This window comes from Myotis davidii, unplaced genomic scaffold (assembly GCF_000327345.1).
Source record: "Myotis davidii unplaced genomic scaffold, ASM32734v1 scaffold637, whole genome shotgun sequence".
Taxonomy (NCBI): domain Eukaryota; kingdom Metazoa; phylum Chordata; class Mammalia; order Chiroptera; family Vespertilionidae; genus Myotis; species Myotis davidii.
In genome coordinates, this window is record NW_006289494.1 from 827,837 (window position 1) to 850,273 (window position 22,437).

General features: G+C 42.9%; 1 protein-coding gene across 1 annotated transcript in view; it reads right to left on the minus strand.

Moving 5' to 3' along the window:
* Positions 1-22,437, minus strand: part of CLYBL (citrate lyase beta like) — a 119,520-nt gene that overhangs the window by 86,324 nt on the left and 10,759 nt on the right. The window contains exon 3 of the mRNA XM_015562782.1: positions 6,574-6,760. Coding sequence (XP_015418268.1) covers positions 6,574-6,760 — 187 coding nt within the window. The remainder of the gene's footprint in view (positions 1-6,573; positions 6,761-22,437) is intronic.

The following is a 22,437-nucleotide window of genomic DNA, read 5'->3' on the forward strand; positions in this document are numbered from 1 at the left end:
GAAGCAGTACAGGTGAGGAAAATAGGACAAAAATATAATGGTATATTTAAATTTAAGTGTATCAGTAATTACATTAAACTAAGTGGATTACTGTTTCAGTTAGAAAAGAGAGATTGTCCACATGGATATAAAAAATTTAAAAACAGTAGGAGGCATATTTAAGACAAATATATAGAAAAGTTAAAAGCAAAAGGCTGAAAACAATGTACTAGGCAAACACTAACCAAAAGAAAGCTGGTGTATTCATATCAGACCACATCAACAAACTTTAAAACAAAAAGCATTTTGGGGGGATAAAGAGTGTCAGTGCATAATAATAAATGATTCAATATACCAGGAAGATATAATAATTCCAAATTTGTATACACTTAACAATATAGGCTCAAACTATAAGCAGCAAAAACTGAGAGAACAACAGAGACAAATTGGCAAATTTTCCATTGGAGAGTAAATTTCAACTAGCCCCAATAATTGATATATATCAAGCAGATGAAAATCAGTAAAGATTTGGATATTTTAACAACATAATTATCAAGCTTGGTCTACTGGAAAACATAGAGAACTCTGCTTTTAGTAAACAGAAAATACACATTCTTCTTAAGCACTCATGAAACATTTACAAAGATGGCTCATGTGATAGGCCATAGAGCAGGACATTTCCAAAAACCGCATCATTCAGGTCACATTCGGTAACCATCATGCACTAACTAGCGGTCAGAAACAAAATAATCAATTAAAATATTGGCCATACACTTGGAAATTTTGAAATTCTAAGTCCCTGCTGCTCAAACTATAGTCTGGGACAGTGGTTGGCAAACTGTGGCTCTCAAGCCACATGCAGTTCTTTGGCCCCTTGAGTGTGGCTCTTCCACAAAATACCACGTGTGGGTGAGCATGGACAGTGCGATCAAAACTTCGTGGCCCATGCACAGAAGTCTGTTTTTGTAAAGGAGATAGATGAAACAAGTATACAAGACGAGTGTGGACGGGAGAGTTGGAAGGGGTCGACCTCAGCGAACGTACCTCAATCAGATTGAGGACATTTTTAGCAAAGGCCAGCTTAGGAGTACCCTAATTCAGTTAATAACAATGTACCTACCTATATAATTTAAGTTTAAAAAAATTGGCTCTCAAAAGAAATTTCAATTGTTGTACTGTTGATATTTGGCTCTGTTGACTAATGAGTTTGCCGACCACTGGTCTGGGACCACTCTTGGCCCACAAACTCTGACATGACCACACCAATGCAGAGTCAGAATGAAATGGGAATGTGAATTTAGAAACTGCCATAGCATTGCTATGACACTCAAGCAGCATTTAATTCTTTAGCAATTCTTTTTTTTTGGGGGGAGGGGGGTTTGCAAAAGTGTAATTCAACAATAGATTGGAAATGCTTTAAAAATAAAGCAAAGTAACAACAAATAAAAATAACCAAACTAGTTCTTCACCACAGAGAGTTTGTGAAGCATGCTTATGCATCTCATGGCTCAACCAAGAGATCAAAATGGAAATTTAAAAATACTTAGAATCAAATGATAATAAAAAGTATGCATTTTTATAGACCTATCTTGTGAGTTTACAATTGTTTACTATTTTTCCTGTCTCACCACCTGCCTTTGACCCCTCCAGGCTAGGGGCCATGCAGCCATCTTTGTTACCCTCCTGCTTGCCATGATGACTGGCTGAGTAAGTACTTGATACTTATTTAAATATTGAGTGTTTACATTTACATATTTAAACTTAAATATTGAATACTTAAGTAAATAAATAAAAATAGCAGCCCTGGAATCCTGCTTCTAGTTACTCCATTTCTGCCGTGTTGGCCTCCCCCAAGTGTCACGGAGATTCACCAGGAATCCGTGATTACTTGGCTTATTTTCACTGTGTCCCAGCAAGCAAGGGCTTAGACAGGCCTCATCTCCTCATGCATTTAACAATGAGGAGGAGGAGATAAGCGGGAAGTGGGGACAGCCTTCTCATCACCCATGCTTGGGAAGGTGAGTGGTAGTGCCTTCCTGGACATGAAGGAGCTGCTTAAACACAAATTGGATTAGCAGACCAGGATTAGGGTCCGCTGGAAGGTATTATATACTTAGAAACTGCTCTGAAAACTCGTATTGTTTTCATTACAAGCCCATACTCCACAGAGTCAGTCAAATGAAATACTGGGTTAGTCTATTAATAAAATGAGATACAGCCCTGGCCTAGTAGCTCGGTTAGAGCGTTGTCTCAATGTGCCAAAGTTGTCTGTTCGATCCCTGATAAAGCAAGGTTGTGGGTTTGACCCCCAGTCAGGGCACATACAAGAAGCAACCAATGAGTGCAAAAATAAGTGGAGCAACATATCGATGTTTCTCTCTCCCTTGCTCTCTCTCTCTAAAAATCAATAACTAAAATTAAAAAAATAAAATGAGATATCAAATGAAGTGACTACATTTTAATAATACCAAGAAAGTTGAACTAGGCAATAATAGTTCAGTTTAGCAAAACTATATGTATAATTAGATCATCTGAAATGAGAGGTTTAACATGTGTTTCATAAGAAATAAGAACACTGAAAGTGGTCTATATTCTACCTCCTCCATCTGGCCAGTGTGGCTCAGTTGGTTGAGTGTTGCCTGGTGCACTGAAAAGTCGCCAGTTCCATTACTGGTCAGGGCACACGCCCAGCGTTTCAGGTTTGGTCCCTAGTTGGAGTGCGGGCTGGAGGCAACCGATCAATGTTCCCCCGCCCGCCCCCCCACCCCGCCCTCTTCCTCTTTCTCTAAAATCAATAAAAAATATTTTAAAAAATAATATTTAAACAAGAAAGATGATTAAGAGGTGACTTCAAGACAGAAAAAATAATGTGAGATATGTGAGAAGTGTCAGACTTATCTAGACATTTCAAATGAATTGCAATCCCAGGTCTAAATGAATTATAGTCCCAGGACGCTGAGGGACTTTGCAAATATGAACACGGAATTCCTGTCATAATCTTTGAAACACCAAGAAACACCCAAAGATGACAAAAGAGAAAGAGCTTTCCAAGAAAGGGGGAAAAGGTTAATTATGGAATAGGCCGACAGATAAACTCGAGGCTGATTATTGGTAAAAATTCTAGGAGATACCATTCTGCCACTTACTGGCACTATGACCTTGGGCATATTTCAAAACTTGTCTGTAAAGATCCAATGAAATAAAGTATAAAGCATTTAATATACGCGGAGAACACTCAGTGAATGTTCCCTATTACCAGTTTTGTGTCTCTATGTTTCAAAAAGAAGTTGGCAACAACTAGGTACTGACGTGGGTTTCTCAAGGTCGAGCCTCATTTAGCTAACCTCATGTTTCTGGCGACACAAAGGTGTGTGGGGAGAAAGTATTCCTAGAAGGTGTGCAGGGAAGGTCTTCATTTTGAAATGACACTAGATAAAAATCTCTTATAATATCCTTGTGAAAAGACTGAATTTTAGGAGAGTTGTGTTGACCTCTCCATGCCTCAGTTTCCTTATCTGCAGAAGGAATATACCACGACCTCACTGGGTTGTTATGCAAAAAGCCCTTAGAACAGTGCCCGGCATTTAGTCAGCACTATGTAGATGCTTGGTAAATAAACTGGGACAGAATTTCCTAGTGGCATGTTTGTGCAGGACCTGGCTCCAACCTCTTCAATGTTTTCATCAGAAAGTTGCTAAAATTTCATACAGTAAGCTGGTCAAATACTCAGATATAATATAAATGTTGGATGATGAAATAAAAATCCACAAAGAACTTAACTGTATTTCAGGCTAGGGCTATGAAATGAAATACATGAGATAAAATTAAATCCTGGATAGAGATGTTAAGAAAAAAAAAATTTTTTTAACAAGTATTAGTCTGGCTTGGCAGAATTTTCTGTGGATCAGAAAGGGAAATTTAGTTGATTAAAAGCTCAGCGTGCAGCCCTAGCCGGTTTAGGTCAGCGGATAGAGCGTCGGCCTGCGGACTGAAGGGTCCCAGGTTCGATTCTGGTCAAGGGCACATACCCGGGTTGCAGGCTTGATCCCCAGTGTGGGGCATGCAGAAGGCAGCCGATCAATGGTTCTCTCTCGTCATTGATTTTCCTATCTCTCCCTCTCCCTTCCTCTCTGAAATCAATAAAAATATATATTTTTTAAAAAGAACTTCTTTAAAAAAAACTCAGCGTGCATAAAACAGTGTGTCTATTAATTAATGTGAAGTTTAAGTGAATTAGGAGAACCGGAGTGTCCTGATGAAGACACAGATGCCAAGATGGCAGGCACAGCTTGTCTATCATAAACTCTTTTCTCCCCTTCCTCTCCTTAGATTCCAGGTATAAGAATAAGCTCTGGCCCTAGCTGGTTTGGCTCAGTGGATAGAGTGTCAGCCTGCGGAGTGAAGGGTCCCAGGTTCGATTCTGGTCAAGGGCACATACCCGGGTTGAAGGCTCAATCCCCAGTGTGGGGTATGCAGGAGGCAGCCAATCAACGATTCTCTCCCATCATTGATGTTTCTCTCTCTCTCCCTTCTTCTCTAAAGTCAATAAAAAAAATATATGTATAAAAAAAAGAATGAGCTTTGGGTACAAGAATGAGCTTAGGAACACAGATGGACAAAAAGAAATGAGAGGCAATAACAAATCATATTTCCAACTCATCTGGATGGCAGGACACATCCTCAGGTGGGTATGAGAAGATGGCCTCAAGACATGTGAAGAAATGTCATTAGAAGTTTCTGAGGGCACTGAATGCCTCACTGTGCTGTATGCCAAATAAATTCCCCTCTAATCATGATTACTGCAGGATTTATCTAATCTATTTCCTATAGGAAATCAAGCTACTCAGAGGCATTTTATCACATTTTTTCCTCCTAATAATCCCTGTCCCTGACAAAGAAGATTTTGTTATCCCACAGTATAGATAAGAAATTGAGGCAAAGAAGTAAAGTGAATTGCCCTGGGCCACACAGAACTGGAATTACAGTTTAGTATCTCATCTTAGTGTGCACTACATGAGTTTTGGAAGGGAGCATGCTGAAGTCACATTATGTCCTTCGAGAATAGGCCGATTTACGTTAATCTCTGGCAGAAAGAAGATTAATTGTATTTTCCTTAGTGCATGTCAGAGACCTTGAGAAGACACTTCACTAGTAAATTCTACATGCTTATTCTAAGCCTTTCCCAAATACTAGGAAAGCCTTGGATTGACCATTAGGAAGATGCTATAAATTAACTTTCTTAAAAAATTAAAGCAAATATTTGTTTGCTAAGAATCTCCAAGAAAAGGCAATCAATCAAGAAAGTTGTATAGGACAACCATGCTATTCATCTAAGGCCATGGTCAGCAAACTGTGGCTCACGAGCCACATGCGGCTCTTTGGCCCCTTGAGTGTGGCTCTTCCTAAGCCTTAGGAGTACTCTAATTAAGTTAATAACAATGTACCTACCTATATAGTTTAAGTTTAAAAAATTTGGCTCTCAAAAGAAATTTTAATTGTTGTACTGTTGATATTTGGCTCTGTTGACTAATGAGTTTGCCGACTACTGACCTAAGGTAAGAAACTATCCCACTAGGCATATATTGAGATGGTCAGCTCCTCTGTCCCCAGGCCCCACAACCCATTCCCAGCCCAACCTCACTGTCTAGGGCAGGGGTGGGCAAACTTTTTGACTCGAGGGCCACAATGGGTTCTTAAACTGGACCGGAGGGCCGGAACAAAAGCATGGATGGAGTGTTTGTGTGAACTAATATAAATTCAAAGTAAACATCATTACATAAAAGGGTACGGTCTTTTTTTTTTTTTTTTTAGTTTTATTCATTTCAAACGGGCCGGAGTTTGCCCAGGGCTGGTCTAGGGACTCGATAAAAGTCAAGTGAAAGCATGCTTTTAACAAAATCCAATGCAAACATTAGTTATTGTTCTAATGATTTACATATTTCACCTAATTATTGAAAAACAAAATCCCTGTTCATTATAAAAACCTGGAAAATGAAGTTAAGCAAACCAAAATGAGTCAAAAGCCCCCACAATGCTACCATCCAGCAAGAATCTTTTGTACCTATTTACAATTGTATGTTTTCTAAGGCTCATTTCTCTGGTCAGGCCATGCGGAAATCAGCCAAAAGCTGCAACCCTAAATTCTATGCACAGTTTCCCTTTAATTAAGTAGAGAAAATGGTGACTTATCTGTAGAAACTTTCTTTTGTTTTCTTGGCACTTTCCCCATACGAGATAAGACCATAAATTCCCAATTGCTTCTTACTGGCCTGAAAAATTTATGCTACATTTCTAAGAACAAGTCACTTATCCAAACTAGCAAATATCAGGGGCAAAAAGGATTGTAACTATTTCTTTTTACACACACATAGCTGCATGTCCTGAGGGACATGATTCTTCCATTCTCTTGGAGAAAAGAGACACACACACATTCAGAACCCGTACAAGGGCTGAGTCAAGGATAGATTAGTCATCAGCAAAAGGGGAGAGCAGTTGAATCTTTCCAAATAAGCGAGCCAATGATCCCAGGAGAGCACCACATTTCAACCCATTTGTTTTGCCCATCCTTAGCAAAAAAAAAAATTACGCCATTACCTTTTTGTTCATGGCCACGCCATCCTCACAGTCGAGCACCGCACAATCCACATTCAGGGACGGAATCTTCTTTATTTTCTTCTCATCATTTCCAGGTACATAGAGCACCGCCCTCCGGGGAATGTACTTGTGATTGGATGAGGAGCGATAGCCAAGCCTGGGCACATTGGCCGCCAGAGGAGCTTTCCTGCCGGAGACATGATTGGGATTAGTCCAGAACAGAGTTTATTTACCAATTTTTGAAAAACCTCACTTTAACTCAAAATTAAAATAGAAAACATGGATACCCTGTTTTAATTATGGCAGGACGCAATCACACATAACAAGTAGGAAAACAATAATAACAGAAATAACCAAGAAACAAAATGTCATTTGGGCTGAGGTTTATATAACCTCAGTGGCACAATTTTCTGAGAAAAGGAGAGTGTACTTATTTCTTCTTGGGAAAACACTTCCTGTATTAGTATGCTGTCCAGTTATCCGTGGAGAAAAAGGAAAGACATATTTATATCCAAAAGTTCCTAAATAACAACACTATCTACAATTATATGAAAATAAAAAAATAGAATATAAACTATGTAAGCCTGAGTCTTTTCCAATAGACAAATAAATGATTTAAGTTCAGTTTTAACAACAAAGGATAGTTGGCCACTTCTTGAGTAGAAAGGACAGTTAATGAGAAAAGACCATTACTAGCTCTGTAATTGCGGGCAATTTAATTACTGGAAACTTCAGAGTCTTCCTTTATAAAAATACTCATTTTGCAGGATGTGAAGAGGATTAAGAAAGAGGAACTAATGCACATGAAGCACTTAGGGAGAGCCTGGCAGATATTAGCTCCTTGATGTGTGGTGGGCGTAGTAAGAGTAGTAGCAGCTGCTGTTGTTCTTAATGGAGAAACTCTAGCTGTCAGTAGCCCCCGCCTGCTCCTAGACACTGCGCTCTCCTTCCTTTTCCTACTGTGCTCAGTCTGGCCTCCTGAGGAAATAAGAGGAGTTGGCCAGAAGCTCTGATGGCTCACCGTAGCCCTTACCCCTCACACTCCCCTGGTCCATAGCTTGATCCTGGGAAAACCAAGTTTTTAGGCCATAATACTATATAATAAAAGTCTAATATGCAAATCGACTGACCGGCGGAACAACTGGTGGAACAACCCGTGGAATGACCGGTCGCTATGACGTGCGCTGACCACCAGGAGGCAGACGCTCAATATAGGAGCTGCCCCCTGGTGGTCAGTGCGCTCCCACAGGGGGAGCATTGCTCAGCCAGAAGCCAGGTTCACAGCTGGCAAGCATGGCGGTGGTGACAGGAGCCTCTCTTGCCTCCACGGCAGCGGCAGCACTAAGGAGCAGCAAGCCGAGCGGTAAGGAGCAGTGAGCAGGTGGGCGGTAAGGAGCAAGGGGTCCTGGACTGTGAGAGGGTGCAGGCTGAGCTGAGGGACCGCCCCCCGCCCCCCGCAGTACACAAGTATTGTACACCAGGCCTCTAGTATATGATAAAGGAAGGTGAAATCAGCTTTCAGAATCAGGATAGGACCAGTTACATAATTTGAAGTGCCCAGTGTAAAATCAAAATGTGGAGCCCCTTGTTCAAAATCTATTAGGAATTTCAAGATGGTGATAGAAGAACATCAAACTAAGCACCAGACTCTTCTAAGCCCAGTCACACACAGGAAGCCGGCCTTGCCCACACAGACAGAGCTGATGCCATGAAGACTCAAGGTAGGGAGAGGATAAAGCCCCAGCGAACTGGTAATGCCCTATTTATTCTCTTGGGTAACCAACCCTGTCCTATCCAAAACCAGGTCAGCTTGGCTCTTCACCAAAGCTCTATTTGGAGTTACCCTAAGTTAATGCCATCAACTACTTCGACTGGTTGTAACGTTTTGCCATGATTAGTGTGCCTTCTGATGATGTGTATCAAGAAAAACCCTATCTCTCTAAGGCCTACCGATTCTGTGAAGGCCCCTCATTTCTCCTTGCTGCCAACCCTCATAAACTCTGAAATTCGAGCCTGTGTCTTATTTTTTCACAAATAAGCATTGTGCTATGAGAGGTTCAGTGAGATATAGATGGATTTTTAAAGTGTACATGTTTTAGAAGACATTTTAATATAAAATATTGGTCTGCTAATTGAAGAATGCCTGAAACATCTGTCATCATTTTGCACGGATTGAAAATATCTGGTTTATCTTTTTTAAAATGGAGGAAATAGAATGATTTAGCAGCAACAATCACATTTCACTTATCATTCACACTAGAAAGCAGAAATTTCAATATACATTTCCTTAAAAATAGCAAAAATGCTATTAAAAGAAATCAAAGTTTTATTTCCAGGAAATGCTTGGTGCAAAGTCACTTCTCATCAGGATCTGTGGTAACCACATATGTAACAACTGCTGGGGAGCACACGAGACTTGGCTGGAAAGTTTGTAAGGAGAACATTCTGAGAAAAGGGAAGTGTGTGGAAGGCCACCTGCCCTGTTCATCAGAATTCCGACCTAGGGGAGACAAGGGAGTGTCGAAGGCGGCACCCCTAATTATTCCCTGACCTTTCCAAACAAGTCTGTGCATGTGTAGACCCCCGGGGGTTTACTGGAATCCTTATGCTTAATCTTTTGGGTGTCCTGGCTTAAAGGACATTACAAACACATGTGTCCTCCCAATATTACTTACCCTACTGATTGTATCTAAAAGATAAACTTCACTGGTATCTCAAACCGCTATTACAATAAACGGCTAATGAGGCAGGCAATCGAGGCTGCTTGGTTCCTTGAGCCAGGCAACCCCTTAGGCCTCTCTTTCACAGTGAAACTGCGTCGGAGTAATCTGTTCATCTGTCGTTCAGGGGATGCTGGCCAGCTCCAGCAAACAACCAAAGTGAGGATCAGAGCAGCTGTAGTGTAAAGAGGGTCCTTCCTCACCTTTCCTTCCCACACGTCTGACAGCTTGAATGCCCAGACATCTCTGTCCCAGCCGTAACTGACCTTCACTTCGAGAACACTGAGATTTCCTCCGTGTGAAACAGCTGCTCAGCACCGTTTTGGATCCAGCCACTATGATCTCCAAACTCACTGAATCTCAGGTCCTGGGCACCCAGACTTGGCTGACAGGTCATCTCTGGTATGACAAATCAGACCACTGTCACATGCTAAGCACTAGAGCAGATCATTCCTAGGGCATTCATATAATGTAAAAATTTTAAAACAGATGACCATTAAAACAAATATTCTGCCACTGTTAAAAATGTTTCTGGTTTAAGAACAGCCCTAGCTAGTTTGGCTCAGTGGATGGAGCATTGGCCTGTAGACTGAAGGGTCCTGGGTTTGATTCCCGTCAAGGGCATATGCCTGGGTTGTGGGCTCAGTCCCTGGGGGGGGGGGGGAGGGGGGAGGCGTGCAGGAGGCAGCCGATCAGTGATTCTCTCATCATCCATGTTTCTGTATCTCTCTCCTTCCCCCTTCATCTCTAAAATCAATAAAAATATATTTAAAAAAATTAAAAACAACAACAAAAATACAACAACAACAAAATGTTTCTGGTTTCCCAAAGTCTTCTGAAATCATAAAAATGTTTTGCTCATCTCTTCCCCTGCTCAAAACCTGTCAACAACTCCCCATTACCTACCCGATTAAGTTCAGTCTCAGTTGATATTCCTTTCCTCAGTTTATATCCCACTATTCCAATGAAGTAACTATCCACTCAAGGAAAATAAGGTTGTGATGTCTCCACAATATGACATGTTCATTGTTTCCACTGTACCTTTGCTTCTGATGGAAAAGTTTTCCCTCTCAGTTTATTTGAACCTTATGGATCCTTTAAGCTCAGTTCAAGGTCCCCATGATCCCTAAGCCTTTCCTGACCATTCATCTTTAAACTCTCTTATCTTTAAACTCACTTGTCATAACCAAAGCAGAACCAGTAAAAGGATTGGTTCTGCTATCAAGACTGAAGTTAATCAAGGTAGCACAAGCTTTCCGGAGAGCCAACTGATGACACCAATGAAGAGACTTTAAAAAAGAGAAAGAGATTTTAAAATGTTCCGCTCCTTGACACAGTAATTTCAAATAATGTGACATAATTTCTTTTGTGAATTGCTAAAGACTGAATGTTTGTGCCCCTCCCCCCAAATTCATATGTTGAAACCTAATCCCCAATGGGAATGGTATTAGGATATGAGGCCTTTGGGAGGTGATTAAGTCATGAGGGTAAAGCCCTCATAAGTGGGATTAGGGCCCTTTTAGAGGAGACCACAGATTGTTTCCTCGCCCCTTACATCATGTGAGGACATAGCAAAAAGGTCTCAAGTGGCAGCATAATGTAGTGGAAAGTGTTTGGATGAATTATATGACATTGCTGATGTCTAACAATTTTTGGCCTGCAAAAAATGGTAACTTTATGTAGTTCAACCCAATATTGTGATTGGCAGTCAGAAGATGGGAGGAGAAGCAAGCCACTCTCAGTGTCAATGTCCTCTTCAGTGAGAAGCAACGAAACAGCGACCTCATACAGGGGAGAGCTCAGCACAGCGGTAAAGCAGCATGCACACGTAGTTGCTATGATTACCTGACACCTGTCACCCATGCCCAATGCTAGTCAGTCTAGCCCTGCATCAGGAATCCTGTCTCCAGCACCTTAACAAGATCATAAGCTCTCTGAGGGAAGGGTGGTCTTACATCTTCCCGACGCTGCTCAGCACAGGGTTCCGCATGAGAGGCATACAATTCCTGTCACCTTGCTACCTAACCAAAACCAGCTCTCCCCAGAAGTGGGTGCATACGACTGATCCGCAACCACACTGTCCTTACTCTTCTTGCACAACAGTCAAATTTTAATGGTGATTACAGGTAGAAGGCAATCTTTATTCCCTCTCTCCTTTGCCATCATGGAACCTTTAACCCAACCCGTGGCCTGTTGCTTCTTCTTCTATATTTACCCCCTCCTTCCCTACAGTTTACATCCCATTTAGGATCTCACTAACCTTTATCTAGATGACTACGGAAGCCTCTTTTTTATCCTCACGGCCTCCACTTTGTTATTACATATGTTCATTCATTCAGTCAGTCAGTCAGTCAGTCATCCTTTCATTCAGTGAGCACTTACTCAGTAAGCATCCACTGAGCTACCCGCACTAGCACATGTGGCAGGTACCTTTGTACAAATTAGGAAAAGGTGCCCCCTTGTGCCTTCCAGCAGGTAGCATGCTGCTCCTGAGGCAGCATGCTTTGGTGAGTGGAGGTGAGCTGAAACTCAGCCCCTACTCATGTCCCTTTGTAGGTGCCCCAATCAGGGCATACCCCACACAACTGTACACAGTGGCCCTGACCCACACTGTGCTGAGCACCGCGGGGAAGGAGCACAAAAGAAACAGGACATGCCCAGAAGGTCCAGGGAGGAACATGCAAAGGATGGCCTGCAAGCCAGGTCAGGAAGGCTAAAGACCATACACGATGAAGCGTGAGGGGAAAAGAGGCCAAAGGTGGCAAAACTGGAATAATAACAAGAAGAAAGGTGTAGAGAGGGTCAGGCTTCAGGTTCTGTTGCAGACTCTGAGGTCCAGGAGGGGCTGTCACTGGGCAACCCCTCCTCCACGTGCTGCTGGTGAGCCTTCTCCTTCCCCCACGCCCGGCTGCATTAAAATCTGTTCCCTACTTGAGTGTGTTCAGCACTGACTACTGTGTATGAACACAAGGGCAGTAGGCGACAAGATCTAACTTATTTTTTGTTATCTTACATATTTTGAGTCAACATGTAAATATATTCAAATATGCAAAACAGGAGTTTAAGATGAGTTGAAAAAAATCTGGTCACCTTATGGTGAGCTCTCTCCACAGAGGCCTTTTTTAGACAAGACATCCCTCAGCAGGCCCAGGAGGTTCTTCTGGCTGGAGGGGCGGGCCCCTTCTTCCTCTCTCTGGTGCCACTTATTAACCATTTACATAACTAGAGGCAGAGCTCGTCCTCAGTGCTGCAGGGGCTCCCTACCTGGGAATCTACATAACCATCACCTGGGGAGCTTTTAAAAACTGGGGTTCAATTCCGGACCCCACCCACTGCAATCAAATTCCATCCACTGGTAACAGGGCCAGGCTCTGTGCTTATGTTTTGTTTGTTTTGAAGCTCTCTAGGTCCTTGCCACTCAAGAGAGGTGCCGCTGCAGACCAGTAGCATCACTGGTCTCTTATCTGTTCTCCTGTGAGCATCCCCCATCTCTCACAGGAGCAGTTCCTCTCCTGTGAGTGCCTGTCAGAAATGCAGCATCTGAGGCCCCGCCCCAGCCCCACTGAATCAGAACCTGCATATTAACAACTCCCCAGGGGATGCTTAACACATGAAAGTTTGAGAAACTCAAATTTGGGGGTAAACTGCAATCACGTGGGGAGTTTTCTAATATGCTGGCCCTAAAGCCCCCACCTGAGGAAGTGTGATGGCATTAGTCAGGGGTGAGGCTCTGGGACTTCTAAAATCCCCCTGCTGATTCTGATGCGTAGCCAAGTTGGAGGACCACCTTAGATGATTCCGGTGTGGAGCCACTGCCCTAATGCAGGAAAGTCTGCTCCCACAAAAAGACTCTGAAGTGAGCCATGTGCTACCCATATTATACACACAGAAGGCTGTGACAGTAGTAAGATCATAACTGAAAAATGCAGCAAGCATGAAAAATATCCATGTATAAAGAAAAGTCTTTCTGATGAAAAAAATTAACACTCAAACTACTAACAATATTAGAAATAGCAGTAATAATCAACTATGCTAGTGTCCATTTGAGCATCCACAACTTAGATGTGATTTCTACACTCAAGTTAGCGTTTTATTTACTTAGCTAAGAGGTGGTACAGGGGTCTCTACGTTGGCTGCACATTACAATCACTGGGGGAACTGAGAAAAGAAAAACAACCCAGGCCACACCCACACCAATTAAACCTGAGCCGTGTGGTGATCCCAGGCCTTGGTGTTTCTCTAAAGCTCCAGGGATGAGAAGCTCCGACCAGGGTCTGCAAGTACAGCAAGTGTTTTTTTTTTTTTATTAATCCTAGACAGGACTCGGGGGTGGGTCATTAACAGTTGCTGAATGTAATCCTACCAGAGTTAAGCAGGGGAGTTGGGTGCTAATCAGTGACTGGGGAAAGATATTTTAAGAGGAGCGGTAGTTTCCTCACTTGGCAATCATGGTGCTCTGTTTCCCTCACCCATTGAATCAGTGGCCATCACTGCAAAGATTTTGGGTAGTAAACACCAAGAAATCCATGCTGAGCTTAGAATTTCAAACTAGGTTTTTATATCAATTTCACAGTGAGATCATAAACGTGCCTTTGTAACAGAGAAGGAAGTCTCATTTCCAACAGTTTGATGGCCTTAACCTAGAGCTCCCAGGAGCAAAGTGAACAAGGTGGGGGCCTAGAAGTAAAGGAAGTCTCTGCCATGGTCAGGGCCCAGGCCCTTCGGAAGTTGAGAGAAGCTCTGAGGGGGACAGTGGGTGTGATGAGACTGGGGGAGGATTCTGTCAGGCCCCTTCCCATCCCAGGAACCCACAGGTAGCAAAGGTGGCTAGAGAGGTGACAAAAACCCAAAGTAAGCTGAGGGCAGAGCTGAAAGCAAAAAAACCAACTGTGCCAACTTCCCATTTCAAACGTGGGAAGGAAACGTCATGGGGCAGTGGAGGGGAGTAGACACAGCAACACAAAGGGCTAGAGCAGTGCCGGGAGCAGGTCCATCCTTGCTGTTTCAAGGGACCTGGCATGTATGGCATACTGTTCTTAATATATTTGCTCACCTTCTTGGCACTATGTGTTTTAACCAAGGTCACCTCTCCGAGAAAGGTTGTTTCCCCAGGTAGGGATTTTCCCCTGAAGTTAGGGAGGGAATAAAACCTCTTAACTAAGTGCCAGGCGGGTAATTAATCACTTTAACTACAAACAATCATGTTTAAGCTACATAATCTTTACTCCCTGGAATGGAGATAAGAAACACCCTAACCTTTGGCTGGAGAGAACATGGCAAAAGATCCTGGACAGAACCTGGCTACAGAACTTGGTTGGAGAACCTAGACAGAACCTGGCTGAAGAACCCGGCTACTGAACCTGGCTGGAGAACCTAGCGAGAGAACATGGCTACAGAACCTGGCTGGAGAACCTGGAGAACGTGGCTGGAGAACCTAGCAAGAGAACATGGACACAGAACTTGACTGGAGATTGTGGCTAGAGATCCTGGCAAGGCTGCTGATCAACTGAACGCTGTCTCCGTGTCGTTCCTTCTTCGCCGACTCCGTCCACACCTTTGGGGACCCCTGGACCTGCTGGGGCTGGACCCCAGCAGAGCAGGAGGTTCCTACTCCCCCAGGATGTGTGAGAAATCCGGAAGTGTCTGCTGACCCTTCGCCTGTGCGGCAGGAGTGAGATGCCATATCAGAGGATGCAGGTGGACAGCCAGGACGGGGCACTGAGAGTCCATCCTAAGCAGCACCTGTGAGAGCAGGGCCTCCAGCAAAGCCTGCAGACAGACCTTGTGCCTCACCTACACTCAGGGGACACCCAGGGACAGACCACATGAGTCCAACAACCATTAGAACTGCGCCAGAGAACAGAGGCCAAGGGCCATGAGAGGTGACTTACTCTTCATCAGAGTAGGAAGAGAAGGCTGCCAGAAGGCATTACATAGGCTCCCCTGGCCCCCCTGCCACCCAGAAAGAAGTCCTGAAACTGAATATTGACCGTGTTTATAAAAAAGAAACTCTAGGCCGGCTGTCGGGGTTCAGTGGTTGAGCATCGACCTATGAACCAGGAGTTCAGGGTTCAATTCCCAGTCAGAGCACATGCCTGGGTTAAGGGCTCAGTTCCCAGTGTGGGGAGTGCAGGAGACAGCCAATCAATGATTCTCTCTCATCACTGATGTTTCTATCTCCCTCTCCCTTTCCCTTCCTCTCTGAAACCAATAAAAAATTTTTCTTTTAAAGAAAGAAACTCTAAACTAGAAGAAACAGTCATTTGAATAGTCAAACTTGTAGGAATAATGCTGTCATGAACACTGATGTACAAATATCTGTTTGAGTCTCTTCTTTCAATGCCTTAGATATATCCCCAGAAGTGGAATTGGTAATTCTGCTTGATTGATTATATGGTAACTCTATATTAAATTTTTGAAGAACCATCATACTGCTTTCCACAGTGGCCAGATCATTTTACATTTCTACCCAAAGTGTATTATTATAAAACACATTATGCTGCATTCAAGTTTAGTTATGACGAAATTGATGTTTTGGGACCAGAAAAAAGAATAATCTCTTATGTGACCTTGACCTTTAGAAATTGCCTCCACAAATTCTAATAAATTTTGATAAATTCTCATTTGTCTATAAACATAAGAAAACATATAGAGCATCATTTTTAAATGTACATCAATACATTTCCATTTAAGATACCATACAGAAATGATATGGCCCTTTAAATTATTTTAAGATTGACTCTAAGATTGGATAAAGGTTGAAAGTAAAACTTTTTTACAAAAATTTTTGTACAGATCCACAGCTGTGTGACAGATTCCTGGCAGACTCCTCTACTGGGTCTGTTTTTCAATCCTTTGAGGAGCGTAGCCTCTTCTAAGGTTATATAGTGGGGGAAACTGAGTTCTGAGCTCGCAGGACAATCTGATGTTTATGGAAGACCCTGTGCAACTAGAGTGAAGAATAGACCATTCACTGGTCCTGGCCTCTCCCTCCTCCCACCCCCCGACTCCACCCCGAGACAGTAAACTTCACCTACAAATTTCAACCATGCTATGACTATTAACAACTCAGTATTCATGCCAGCATCTAGAATAATTGAGGCTTACTTATGTTCTCACTTTTCTAAGTTCCCAAGTGCCCAGAGAGATTCCTTCCCTATTTCAAAAAAACTGTTTCTGTTACTATGGCAACAGTGCACAGAGAAATGGGGAGCTTTCCTTTGGCATGAGGGCAAAACAACAGCGACTTGTCCTCTCATTGGTGGAACAGGGCCCTCCAGAGATTAACACGTGGCACAAATGCAAATAAGCGTGCATCCCACCTCAGGAAAGCCGAAAAGATCTCCTCAGGGCAAACTCTCTCAGGAAGCAATTACATCACACCTTAACCAAGTGCTCTCTTTTGTACTGAAATGAAGAAATCGTCTTTAGTGTCTAGAGTGGACACACACAGAATAGCAGTTGTGGTCCACTGTGGGTTTGCTGCTATGGAAGGACCCAGGCACAGGATGGGGTAACCCACAACTGTGGCCAGCCTTTCGGCCACTGTGGGGTGCCAGGTACAAGGAGGGGCATTGGTGAGGGAATTCCAGGAAAAGGGGTGGGTGTCATCTAAGGGACAGATTTGGCAGGAGTAGAGAAAAAAAGCAGTTTGGTAAAGTTTGTTTCTCACTGTTTCAGTGCAGATCTCTGCCTCCTCAGACATTCAGAACACCAGGGACATAGCCAGTGAGCCCAGTGAGAGAGGTCTTCCTTCACACAGAATGTGAAAGAAAGCAAACACACATCTTGTCAAAATTTAAAGTCACTCATTATGCTCAGTGAAATAAGCCAGGCACAAAGGACAAATACTGTATATTCCACCTATAGGAAGTACCTAGAGCAGCCAATTTCAAAAGACAAGAATTTCAAGAGAACACGGTGGGGGAATAGGAAGGTATTATTTAATGGGGACCGTTTCCATTTGGGAAGATGAAAGTTCTAGAGATGGTGGTGAAAGTTGCACAACAATGAGAATGTACTTAATGCCACTGAACGGTACACTTTAAAACAGTTAAAATGGGCCCCCGCCTGTTTGGCTCAGTGGATGGAGCATTGGCCTGTGGTCTTGGGTTCGACTCTGGTCAAGGGCACATACCTCGGTTGTAGGCGGGAGGCACCCAGTCGATGTGTCTCTCACACCAATGTTCCTCTCTTTCTGTCTCTCCCCCTCCCTTCCACTCTCTCTAAAAATCAATGGTGAGGATTAACAACAACAAAACAACACAGTTACAATGGTAAATTGTGTATCATGTATATTTTACTACAATGAAAAAAATTAAAATTATGAAATCACATTCCCTTGTCATATCCATGCTGGGTATTGATCAAATTCAGTATCAATCAGCAGCCAATTAATACTGAGTTTACCACAAGCTGGCCCTTGCTCAGGAAGAGCCATGGGTGTGTAAACATGGACAGAAAGCTATGCAACCAGCAGACCCTCACTGTCACCCAGGATTCAGTCCGCTTGGTATGGCCACAGAAGTCTAGTTCTCCAGGTAGGCACACAGCGTGTGAGTGGGGTATATCCCAGGAACAGGGAAACCCTCATACAACTGTGTGACCATTAATGGATCCCAGAAAAAAAGGCAAGTTTTCCATGAAAATAGAAGTCCACACGGCTTAGACATTTTTTAAAGAATAGTTTATTGATTTTTAAAGAGAAAGGAAGAGAGAGAGAGAGAGAACAAACATTAATGTGATTGGCCACCTCCTGCATGCCCCCCCACGGGGGACAGAGCCCACACCCTGGGCAAGTGCCCCAACCATGAATCAAACTGGCAACTTTGTGGTGCACAGGATGTCACTGAGCCACACCAGCCAGGGCTAGACTTTATTAATAAATGTGGCGATGTCACCAATCAGGGTCACTCCGCCCTTTGGCGCCTGGGCGTCTGGTAGCTTCTCTGACAGCAAACACTTCCTTCTCTGAAAGGAAGATGAAGGGAAGGGAAGAGTTCTCCACAAGCTAAGACTACATCAGCCCAGCAGATAACAAGGAGGGGAGGGCCGGGAGGGGGGCATCTGAGAGGAGGTGAGGGAGAGAGAGAGAATGAGGAAAAGGAAAGGAGGGAGGGGAAAGGGATGGGTCCTGGAGGTAAAGTTGGGGTGGATAAGAAAGTGGGAGGGAAGAGAGGAAGATGGAGGCGAGGGCAAAGAAGGGAGAAAAGGAAGGGAGGGGGAGAGGAGCTTTGTTTTTCCAAAGAGCTAAAAACAAAGCCCCCTGTTTAGTGCTGAAGAGAGGATAACAATGGAGCATGTGCCTGTTGGTGGGTATTCGCCGTAATCCCACTTTCTCACTCCACTTTTGGTGCGAGAAGGAGGAGCAGAGGGTTTATCTAAACGGAACACTGGAGAGGTTTTCCCTTGGCGTGACACTGAGGTCAAGAGGGAAAGCGGCCCTCCTTCACTGAGCACGGGGAAGCACACAATGCGATTAGCATCTCTTCTGTTTCCGGGCCCTGCTACCCTGGCCCTCTGGAAACACAAAGGAGTCGAGGGATGTTGTTCATTAATAGTTAACTGTTGAAGCCGCTGAGAAATTGGTCCAGGAATGACGCGCAAGACCCTCTACCCAGAGAGATTTGATAGATGGATTTCCAACTGCAATCCCAGCGTCCAGGACTTTGAGAGAGAGCACCTGTCAAGCACAGAGCGTGGCGCTTTCATACATTGTAGCTAAAACCTAAAGAACATGCCCTCCGACCTCCCTTTGCCTCTCTAGAGAGGATTTGGGTGTTTTTGTTGTTATTTTGTTTGTTTGTTTTTGTTAATCCTCACCCAATGATATTTTTCCATTGATTTTTTTAGGGAGAATGGAAGAGAGGGAAGGACAGAGAGAAACATCGATGTGAGAGAAACACCTAGATTGGTTGTCTCCTGCACGAGCCCCGACCAGGGCCCGAGCCGGGAGGAGCCTGCACCCAAGGTGCCCTTGGCCGGAATCAAACCCATGACCCTTTGGTCCATAGACAGATGCTCTATCGATTGAGCCAAACCGGTTAGGCCTGATTTGGCATTTTTGATTGTGAAATGCTGAGTGTCAGGAATAGAGCATACTTGTTCCAGTCCTGGCCAAAGGTTAACATTCAGAGCAGTCTTCTGTTTAGATTGCTCATTGTTGGCATTCCCGCCTGAGAAGGTTGATTCTAAAACCAGTCGCAGAAAAGATAGTATTTAGTAGTTGATGTATTGAAATAGCCAGTGGAGGGCATAGGAAACATGATTACCATAGCACTGCCAGAGAGTTTCACAAAGAAGGCCATTCACACAGTTTCTTCATTTACAGATTCCGTGAGTGCTGGGTTATTCTATCTCAAAAAAATAATAAATTTAAAGCTGAGATGATTATTTCCTGGCTCAGGCACAGGAGGTAACTGAGCAAATGTGAACTAGAAAGATCGAATTCTTCCTTAACTTTTTTTTAAAGGTCATGACGGGAGACTGTCCACCTGACAGAGGTAACCATGGATTCTTTCACAGAGTTCTCCAACAGCTCAAAGGCTGCTAAAGTGTCAGATTAATGCATCTGCCCATGACCAGGTTCTTTGATATGAAACTAATCATGGAAGGGACATTTTTTTTCCCTTCCACAAAGTGGTTCTGCAATCTTGAGAAAATAGGTCTCTCTGCATCTTCACTATTCTCTGTAACTGTCATGAAAATAATCAGATTAATGGAATCTCCATTTTCTTCTTCTTCCTAGATTCTCTCAAAAATACCTTTCAAGTGTCAATCTCAATCAAATGAGGCCAAAATGTTACATAGCTTAGAATTCTGATATTTCATTAACCACTGTCCCTTGATTATCCTGATTTGCAGATTTGGGGAGGATTTAATATTGACTGCTCTCTAACGCTGAATAATTTTTAGAAAAAACACCCAGTCTGAGCCTAATTGCCAGACCCATTCTACATACATGAAAGCTGTGAATACAAGCTGCGATCACAAATCACGTGCCTGTGCCTTTGATTGTGTGGGGTCCACAATAAGATTAAGATTGTTTTTTTCTTCCTTAATTATTCAGCGCTAAGTGTGATGAAAATTAAAACTAAACATATGGATATGATTAGAAAGGGTTTTTCTAATAGTTTTTTTTTAAGTATGGTTAATGTGCTACAGGCACTAATTCCTTTAAATATCTATTTAAGGCAGGACTTCCTAGAACTTCCTCTAATTTTAGGGGAGCTTAATGTTTTTTCTTAATTCAGTGCTACACTTAGCAATGCACTAGTTCAAAATGCAAAATAGCACCTTTTCTCTTTACTTTTAGTTCCCCTCAAAATCCCCTCCTACTGAATATGTAGTGTGGAATGAACTGATAAAACTCAGAGAGTAATACTTTTATTATACATTCAAAGAGAATAAAATTAAAAATTGAGAGATGAAACCTTCCCCAAGCAAAATGTCCATAATAACCTATGTTATGGTTTATTTATGACTTGAGTCATAATTTCTATGATGATGGTAAGAGAGAGGAAACAAGTTATCCAGAGACCAAGATAATCAGACATTTTTTTTTGTATTTGTGGAATGCATTAACTAATTTTAAAACGAATTTAATCTTATATTTTATGTAGACTAACACTGATATTTGTCTTCCTTTGGAAAGTGCTAATGATATGCTAAGAGGTAGGTGGCTCAGAAATCTGTTGGGTGACAAAGGACAGACCACTTGAGACTGAAAAGTTGTTGCAGGTTTTCATGGCATCCAACAGACAATCTCCAAATGGTTCTTCCTCTGCCTCTGGTTTCGGAAATGCAAGCAGGGGACAAAGGAGCACTGAGCTATAAGGTAGGAGGCCCCAAACATTTGTTCTTAGACAGATTGACCTCGGATTTCAGCTTCTGTCTGCCTGGCACATTTCCCAAGTCCTCTTTGGCACCCTGGTTCCATTCTTCTGAATCATATCTACTTCCCATTCCCAGTTGTGCCTCCAAAATCTCTTGCTGATTCCACAATTAGCTGAGCTCACATTTCTTTGCTAACCCCAAACTCTTAGATACATTTCCAAGGGGAATCCAACTGCCCTCCAACTCTCTGAATTGGTCCTTACTCCTCTGGTCCCTTCTGCCTTCCCCCTGGGTCCACTCACTTGCTTGGGTTGGGCTGGAGGACTTAGCAGAATGCTGACTACCTATATGGGCCAACTAGCTCCCAGTAAATGTTTCACTAGGTTACTCTTGCCGGATCTCTGTGACCTTAACAGTCCCCAATACAAGAGGATCTAGCAGAACTCATCACAATTAGATGTGATGACTATTAAAAAAAACAAACAACAACAAAAAACAAAACAAAACTTCACATAATTCTCCATGGCATTTTATTTATTTATTTTTAAATATATTTTTATTGATTTCAGGAGGAAGGGAGAGAGAGAGAGATAGAAACATCAATGATAAGAGATAATCATTGATCGGCTGTCTTTTGCACGCCCATGACTGGGGACTGAACCCACAACATGGGCATGTGCCCTTGACCAGAATCAACCCAGGATCCTTTAGTCCATAGGCCAACGCCCTATCCACTGAGCCAAACCAGTTAGGGCCTCCATAGCATTTTAAGGAAAGCAGAGAAAAGAAACAAAACCCAAGAACTCAGTTTATCCCATCCCAGCAAGACCAGTAGACTGCAATAACAATCCAAAGGCAGGGAAACTGATAGGATATTAAATTACAAAACAGCAACATTTGCATAGTAATTCCCACTAATTAAGAAAGAAAGATATAAGTTGTTTGTTATAAACACCACCAGGTCTTAAGCAAACACCACAGAGCCAAACCAAGCATTTGTCTAATCAGAGCCACTTTCCAAAGCGTTTTATTGGTGCAGCTGCAGAGCGCACATTTTATCACACATGCTAATAATCCCAGTTATGTCGCCTACATTTTAATCATTTGTTCTGGGCTTGTTTCTCAAACAATTAGCACTAATGAATGGTCAGAATACCTCGGATCATATATGTCTAATTGCAGTCAAGAGCGGTGCTTGCCCGCATGTACATTTCAATTTACCTCTGGGGATAATGTTTGTTAATTGTATTTCCTTATACCAAGTGAAGAAAAAGGCAGCTCAGGCAAAAAGGGACCAAGTGTTCTCCTC